At 36.8% G+C, this 8,205-nt stretch overlaps 2 protein-coding genes across 2 annotated transcripts; both read left to right on the forward strand.

Annotated features, from left to right (window-relative positions):
- The first annotated feature begins 984 nt into the window (after window positions 1–984).
- Window positions 985–2,268, forward strand: LOC117115271. The gene is made up of 2 exons (XM_033258986.1): window positions 985–1,918; window positions 2,063–2,268. Exons 1-2 carry the CDS (start codon window positions 985–987, stop codon window positions 2,266–2,268), a joined length of 1,140 nt encoding a protein of 379 aa, XP_033114877.1.
- LOC117115272 lies at window positions 2,245–6,004 on the forward strand. The gene is made up of 2 exons (XM_033258987.1): window positions 2,245–2,578; window positions 3,294–6,004. Exons 1-2 carry the CDS (start codon window positions 2,281–2,283, stop codon window positions 6,002–6,004), a joined length of 3,009 nt encoding a protein of 1,002 aa, XP_033114878.1. The 5' UTR covers window positions 2,245–2,280.
- Window positions 6,005–8,205: the final 2,201 nt, after the last annotated feature.

Consider the following 8,205-nt stretch of genomic DNA (forward strand, 5'->3'; position numbering starts at 1 on the left):
ACTGTATTATATAACTGATAGGCCTAAATACTGTTTTAATTTTAAATAAATACTACATTTCTGTACGATTTATCGGAGGTCCAATGGTTATATTGTTTTATATCAGATCCAATGGTAATACTAAGTTTTGATATAAATTAAGGCCACTCATTGTCCACATACAAAATACAGGTTTGTGATTGGCTGAAAGTACATGCAGACTAGAGTACAGGACATTTTCTCATGGTAAGTGTTTGTACTTCGAATACCACTTTTATTGGCAAATAATAATGATAATTACTAGTATAAATGGACTTTGTTCAATAATGTACCTATGGTTATATAAATATAGTTTAGATAGTCATTTAATTACCAATGACTAGTTCCAAGCCTAGGCCTAGGCCTACATATCTGGCTAGCGTGGAGGAGCCCCTGCAGTGCCAGGTCAATATAATGCCAGGCCAAAAGATAGCATTCAGATAACAAAGTTTACTCCAACAGTTAGGATATCACATTACAACTCAAGTATGAAATCAAATCACTTTAAAGTGAAAAAATACAGTAGAACCCCTCAATTAGTAAGTATTGCAATCATTATGATGAATTTAGCACAAAATCAGCGAAATGCTAGGCCAACTTTTAAATTGTTTTTCGTAGAGGCAGTTTAAAGCCATTTTGGGCTAGAGAGGCTGACACCTAGGCCCCCTACGAGTGAACCCTGATTTTACAAATTTTCACAATTATGAACGGCGCTGGGCCGAGGGGTTCTACTGTAATGGTGTACAGTCTTTATCCTTGAAAGTATGAGAGCCCATATTGACAAGATCTAAATAATAATAATAATAGTGTTGATGTTAGGATAAGAATGGAAATATAAAAGCAATATTACTATTGTTATTTTATTTCAAAACACATTACCTGTGTAAAGGTCCGATAATCAGATCCACTCATGTTTTTTTTTCTTTTTATATCAGTCATGACAAAGAACCAATCTACCAATCTAACATGCAGAAATGCATCATATGCGATGAAGAAAAAAACGAATTATTTTCAAAAGCAAGTGAAACATCTTTAAACGCAATTCAATCATTTAGTCGAAGATGGGCAATACTTGGAACAAAAAATGATATTTGTGGCCGCGTTAAGCATTTGACATATAACCAGACTACACAGTATCATTATCATAGAAAGTGTTACATGTCACTATGTCATCAAGCTAATCTTGTGAAAGCTAAAAAAAAGTATGAAGGAGGTATATCAAACAACAGGAAACGTGGAAGACCTAGCCAAAGTCCTGGACCTTCATCTAGTAAAACCAGAAAAACATTTGATAGTGCACTATGTGTCTTTTGCCAGATTAGTGATCGTGGTAAAGCTTTTCAGGTACGCAGTGATAGTATGGGAAGCAAGTTTTTGCAGATTAAGGAATTCAGTAAAGATGCCAATGTCCGTGCACGACTAGCTTTGCTCTGTGCACCCAGGGATGCATTTGCCAAAGATATTAAATATCACACAAACTGTTTAAGGGTAGAAACTAAAAATGTCGAGTCATGTACAGTTTCCAATGACCAATCTGAGTTTGATGCTACAGGAAAAGCCATATGTGACATCGAAATAGTCAACATAGTCCGAGCAGCGATTAAAGATAATGAAGGATATCCTGGAATTGATATGAATTCTATCAACAGTGCCTATCTAGCACTCCTTAACGAATATAATATAGAGACTCGGTATACCAACTACAAGCAATATTTGAAGTCACTTTTGGTCATGGAAATTCCTGAGCTACAATTCGTTAAACATGGCCCTAAACCAGATATTGTTTTCTCAAAAGCAGATAAGGACAGACTTCTCGCTAATGTGTATGTGAACACAAATCCAGATGAGGAGATGAAGGTTCTGAGTAAGGCTTCGCAAATCATTAGAAAAGAAATTGAAAGTATGAAAGAATGGCAATATACTGGCACATTTGATGATTTTGAAACGCCTCGAAAGTTATTACAGTTAGTAAGATGGATTATATATGGATCACGAACTACACTAAGTGTGAAAAGAGAAACAGAAGCTGACAAAATGTCAAGAAATGTAGCCCAACACATCATATCTTCCTATAGGTCAAAGCGTCAGGTCATGTATGAAGCCAAAATTGAGAGCGGTTTTCAAAAGGATAAAAAGACGCCATGGAATGTAGGTTTAGCGTTAACATCATATCAAGCAAACAGATCACGGTCAGATGTGGAAACCCTGTACAATGTAAAAGCAGCCACAACATATGATGAAGTAGAGTGAACTACTACGAGGATGGCAATGGCCGTAATACAGGACGTAAATAGCAATAACCAAGGAGCACATGTGCCTCCATTTGTGAAAGGGGGAGTAAGGCCATTATTTGCGATTGATAACATTGACTGGGGTAGTGAAGTAGGCCCATTCCATGGAGCAGATTTAATGATAGCACAAAGAGAGGCTGTATCAAATCCGGTTCTGGGTTGTAAGTTGAAACTTAATGTTGATATTAAAGAAAGATCTCTGAAGCAGTCATTGGAAACTGTATATTGCAATTGTGAGAAACCAAGCAACCCAAGAGTTGAACATGAAGGTCATACCTACCAAGTCTCCCGCATTTGGCGGGAGACTCCCGCTTTTCGCCCTAACCTCCAGCTCTCCCGCCACTAGCCTAAAATCTCCAGCTTTTCTAATAATCTCAAGATTTTTTTTATAAAAACCCACAATTTAATACAAAAAGGTGACAATTCTGTAGTTTTATAAGGCATATAAAATCTACGAAAGTTCTATCGCTTCGCGAAAATACATGCCGTTCCGATAGTAAACAATGTATTCGTGTAAAATTAACACTGGTGGTGCTGTACACATTACGTCATTTCTATTTTAAAGAAAGCTATGGGTGCAACTTGGGCATACAACCAGTTACATTCATCAAAAGAGAGCAAATGATGCTTCAGCCTCTCTTTTACACAGATCTCCTTTTCTGTTGAACTTATTTTACCAAAAGAATTGTTTGTCAAATGTAAAACGTGTATTTGAATATTTTGAAAATTTTGTTGAAAAAAATAAATAAGAGTTTTAACACTGAAATAAAGCTATAGAATTTTATTTTTCAAAAAATGTTAGTATATATTACCCCATTTTTAAGATTTAATTTGAGCACTAGAGATCTGCTCAGAGTGCACCAGAGAGCATCTAGGCCTAAAAATTTCCGGGGCCCTAGGCGGGCCCTCGACCCACGCCTAAATTGTTTCGTTCCTGTGCAAATCTCCATCCACAGCCAAGCTCAAACTTGGCATGTATGGAAGGTTATAATTCGTATTCACGGGAAAAAATTAGTAATGTCTATGAACAAATCAATGTTATTTGGCTATTTATGTGTAGTTGGGCTCTTAAAGATAACCAGAAAAAAATAGATGACGATAATGAAGATGAAATAAAAGAAATTATGGAAGATGATGATAAAGTTGTGGATACAGAAGCAAAATCAAAAGTACATGAACAAGCGATAGATAAAGGAGGTCAGTCATCAGAAAAACAGCAGACCACCATCTGTTATACACCAGACGAAAACACTTCAAACGAGTCGGAACTTACAGCTAGTAAACATGAATTAACATCAGATGAAGAGCCTAATCTAAATAAAGTTGTGGAAACAGAAGCAAACTCAAAAGTACATGAACAACAGATAAATAAAGGAAGTCAGCCGTCAGAAGAACAGCAGACCACCATTGGTCATACAGTAGACGAAAACACCTCAAACCAGTTGGAACTTATAGCTACTAAGCATGCATTAACATCAGAAGTGCCTAATCTAGAATCATCAACAGGATGTGAATTTACTTCCAAAACGATGAATCAGAAACAGGTTGATTGCCCAACATGGTCAACATTCAATTCGTTAATATCACAAAAGGTTCCTGAATGGAATGTTGGGATTGCAGCGCCTTTGTATAGAAGAAGCCCCACTGAATGGCCCGTTCTCCTTACAATATTAATGCAAGCAAAGAAGATTAATTGTGTTACTGCTGGGGAAGGTTGCAGACCAATTATTTCACTAGATGGTGATTTGTATGATCGGGCAGTTAAGCTAAAGAACTACAAAGAACACTGGTGCATCAGACTAGGAGCTTTACATATAGCAATGGCAGCTTTAAAATGTCTCGGTAAATATACTGAAGGTAGTGGAATAGATCTAGCATGGGAAGAATCAGGTCTCTACGGATCTGCAACAGTACGACAGATCATAGAAGGACGCCATATATACAGAGGTATTAAAGCACATACGGTGACACTTATTGCATTACACCATTTGTTCATGCAGACAGTGTTCAACGAAACTGAAAGAGAAGAAATAACACACGAAGTTCAGAAAGTTATGAATTCTTTTGAATCATATCACAATGCGGCAACAGGGACAAAATCCACTAAAACATTTCAGGATCATATCTATGAAATGCACAAACAATTATCTTCGAAAGACAATAACGTATTCAGACGTATAACTGAATGGGAGAAACATGGAAAAGGTATCCAAAAGTTCCTCATCAACTATATGAATCAAGTCCAAGTACTACTGATGTTTATTGGAGGAACACGAAAAGCAGACTGGACATTACATTTGAGAAAACTAGAGGAGTTACTACCTTACTTTCATGCCCACGATCAGTACAATTATGGCCGATGGGGACCACTGTATGTTGCAGACATGCTTGAAATGCAGAAAACTGATGCTGAAACGTGGAACTTCCTTAATGAAGGAAATTTTGTTATTACCAAACATGCTGTGCCATTTACATCGATAGACCCTGACCATGCAATTGAACAAGAGCATAAAAAAATGAAAGTAAAAGGTGGTTTCGTTGGTATAACAGGCAATAAACATGCTCTTGAGAAATATTTCATCATAGCTCCTTCATTAAGCACAGCCGTCAGTGAGTTCAAAGAGTATTCTGGTATTAAATGCAGGCAACCATCTCCACTTCATCATGAGTTGAAAGGAAACAAAAGTTTAAAGATGATGGAAAATGCTGCCAAGCTTGTTGATGTCCTTGCCAAGGAAGGTAATCCATTTCAACAAACGGACATGTTCAATCTAGTGACATTTGTTGTAACCTCAAATGAAGTGGGTCAAACAATTGCAAATCGCGACAAATTAGGAAAAGATGCATTTGATAAATTTGTGTCAACACGAATGGTTGAAAAAACCGTACACTTTTGGGACCCTCAAAAGAAAAACAACTTCTCCTACTTCAAGGATGTCGGAGCAGTGGCAAAAACTAAAATTAAAGGTCAATTAGTTTCTATAAAACAAGAGAGGAAGCTGCTATCTAGATTGTTGGTTGTGGCAAAGAGCAGACCAGAATTTGCGCTTAAAGATGTCATAGGAACATACGAGTTCAACTGCACGCCACCGTCAAATTTTCATCCTGACGGAGGAATGATAATGCTTTCTGGGAAATCAAAGGTACTGCAGTCAATCATGAACCTTGCTCTACCGGATAATGTTACCAAACCTGCACAAAATGACAATACCACAAAAATATCAATTTTAATTATTGATGGGATGTGTATCGTCATTATGGTAAAGAAGGTATCTGATAAGTTCAATGCTTCTGACTTTGCATCTGAGTGTATTAACATGATCGTTGGTATGAGTAAACCATATGATGAAATTTGTGACCAGTACCTACCAGGCTCTCTAAAAGAAATTACACGAGATAAGAGAACAAAGAAAACGACTACCATCCAATACCACGTAAATGACAACACAGAGATCAAAAACATTAAGACATTTTTATCGCACATAGAGACCAAAGCTGAACTGACAAAATATCTATCAGAGAAGTTACTTAATCATTTCAAGGACACCACCAAGAGAGTTCTAGTAATGTATCACACTACCATAAAGGCTAATTGCGATTTGTCAGAAATTACCACGATGCCAGAGATGAAATCAAGACATCATACTTTAGAGGAAGGTGACCAAATGGTTTTGCTAAATACTTTGATTGTTTGAAGAAAAACCAGAACGCCATTGTTAACATATTTTCCGTGGATACAGATGTATTTATTCTTTTGACGGGAAGCTATCCTATGCTTCCTCCAATGACAACCTTTTGTAGGAAACGAGGTGAAAGGATATCTATCTGGGAATGCTATTACAAACTTGGAAAACAAATATCAGAGGCATTGATTGGATGGTACGCATTCAAAGGTACAGATAACACCGGGACATTTGCTGGAAAAGGAGTAGTAGCACACTTCAAAGCGCTTATGCGATGTGACGACGAAATACTAGATGCATTTGCTGTATATGGACTGAGCTGTGATATACCAGATTTGATATTCAGGCAAATGGAAAGGTATGTGTGCCTTCTTTACAGCACCGCAAAGATCAAGGCAGATAATGCGAAAGACCTGAGATGGATGTTATTTGCACAGAAAGGTAAAGAAGGACAGCAATTACCTCCAACCATGGGAACTCTTAGACCACACGTGGAAAGGGCATACTATATGGCCCTGGTATGGAAGTCGTCACGCAAACCAAATCCGTCTATTCCATCAGCAACAGGATACTCATGGAAACTAGAAGATGTTAATTTAAAGCCCATGTTCTGCGAAAATCCACCAGCACCAGAGGCTCTTCTAGAAATGCATAAATGTACTTGTAATGGTTCATGCTCAACCAATCTTTGTGGGTGTAAGAAGAACAATTTTCTCTGTACTGATGCATGTGAATGTGGTGATAGATGTGAAAATACAAAGGACTTTACAACAGAACTAGTAGATGATATTGATGAACTTTATCGACTGGATTGGTAAATGGCAACCTGATCATAAGATTGTTGGTCATACTACTTTTATAACTTTTAAACAATATTTCCTACCGAAGAAATTATTAATATAAATGTTATAACACTTTTATGACCAAAATACCTTATCTAAGTAAAGTCAGTAAAGGATATACCCTAACCGGAACGCATTTTGTATCAAAGGTCAAATATGACGTTTCCTGGCATTTCTGAACAAACATGTTCATTAAAGTAAATATAAATATACATATTGCGAACAATTTACAATTAATTTCAAGTCTGTACGACTAGTATTTACAGAGATATGAGCATACAAGTTCAAAGGTCAAATCGCCGGAAATGGCATTTCCGGCCATTTTTCAGCAAAATGTTCTATTAGCGCAAATAGTAATATATACATTGTGAACATTTTGAGACCATTTAGAAGCTTCTACCATCAGTGGTTGCCGAGATATAAGCACCAATATCACAAACCGCCATTTTTTTTAAAGCGAACCCAACGAGTGAAAAACGCATCTACAAATTGGACAATAAGTTGAAAATTGTTCCTTGTGGTGTCATTAAACAAATAAAAGTGAAAAATCATACTTGGCTAAATAATTGAAGTAAAATACAAATGCCTCCTGACTATCTGGTTTTTCTAATTAAACTGAAAACACAACACATTCTTCCTGGTAACGACGATGCGACTTGTTGTAAAATATCAGGTCGCGCCTCCTAAACTCTGCCCGCTAATTGGTTAATTTTTTTCGTGGGGTCATGTTGCTGGGCAAAAATCCCATATGCTTGGCTGTGGTGACGTCAGATCGCCCAAAGTTTCATAGTGCGTGACAGCTTGCTGACAGAGGACAAGCTTAGTGTAAACCGATACTTTTTTAATTAAACAAATTTATTAAAATGAATAAGAAACCCTCGTGGTTTTGTTTTATTTTAGAGTAAAATCTAAAAATAAATCTAACAAATTAAAATTGAATTCTCTGCAAATTCCCTCCGTAATTAGCAATGTTTTTGGGGAATGTGAGTGTAATTTACATGTAGACTGATATATGAATCTAATGACATACCAAATCCGAATTAAACGTCTACTGAAAAAGAGCCGTCGTAGAAACGATTGCTTTGCGTTCCTTTTTCATTTCAGATTGATTACAGTCGATTTTTAAGTATTCATAGGCGATAATACACTTTATTAAAACAATGGAAGGTGTAACTTTGACTTTATCCAACTCCGTGCTTTATCTAACATTTTACTGGCGTGGCGTTTTAATTAATAGATAATCTCCATGGCAATGTTATTGGGACTGTACGAACGGTTCATTTCGTCTGGAAATCGTTGCGTTGTTTATTAACTTTTTGTCCCACGTTGCATTGTGGGATGGATACATGACATGGATGTTTTAACTTCACA

This window comes from Anneissia japonica, unplaced genomic scaffold (assembly GCF_011630105.1).
Source record: "Anneissia japonica isolate Jap-2015-1 unplaced genomic scaffold, ASM1163010v1 scaffold550_len331619_cov169, whole genome shotgun sequence".
In the NCBI taxonomy this organism is placed as follows: Eukaryota; Metazoa; Echinodermata; class Crinoidea; order Comatulida; family Comatulidae; genus Anneissia; species Anneissia japonica.

Bases quoted from the DNA above. Each gene is read 5' to 3' on its own strand.
- LOC117115271 (XM_033258986.1), top strand. From the start codon at position 985: ATGCAGAAATGCATCATATGCGATGAAGAAAAAAACGAATTATTTTCA. The intron at 1,919-2,062 runs GTATGAAAGAAT...AAATGTCAAGAA, and splicing joins CATTAGAAAAGAAATTGAAA to ATGTAGCCCAACACATCATA.
- LOC117115272 (XM_033258987.1), top strand. From the start codon at position 2,281: ATGGCAATGGCCGTAATACAGGACGTAAATAGCAATAACCAAGGAGCA. The intron at 2,579-3,293 runs GTCATACCTACC...CATGTATGGAAG, and splicing joins CCCAAGAGTTGAACATGAAG to GTTATAATTCGTATTCACGG.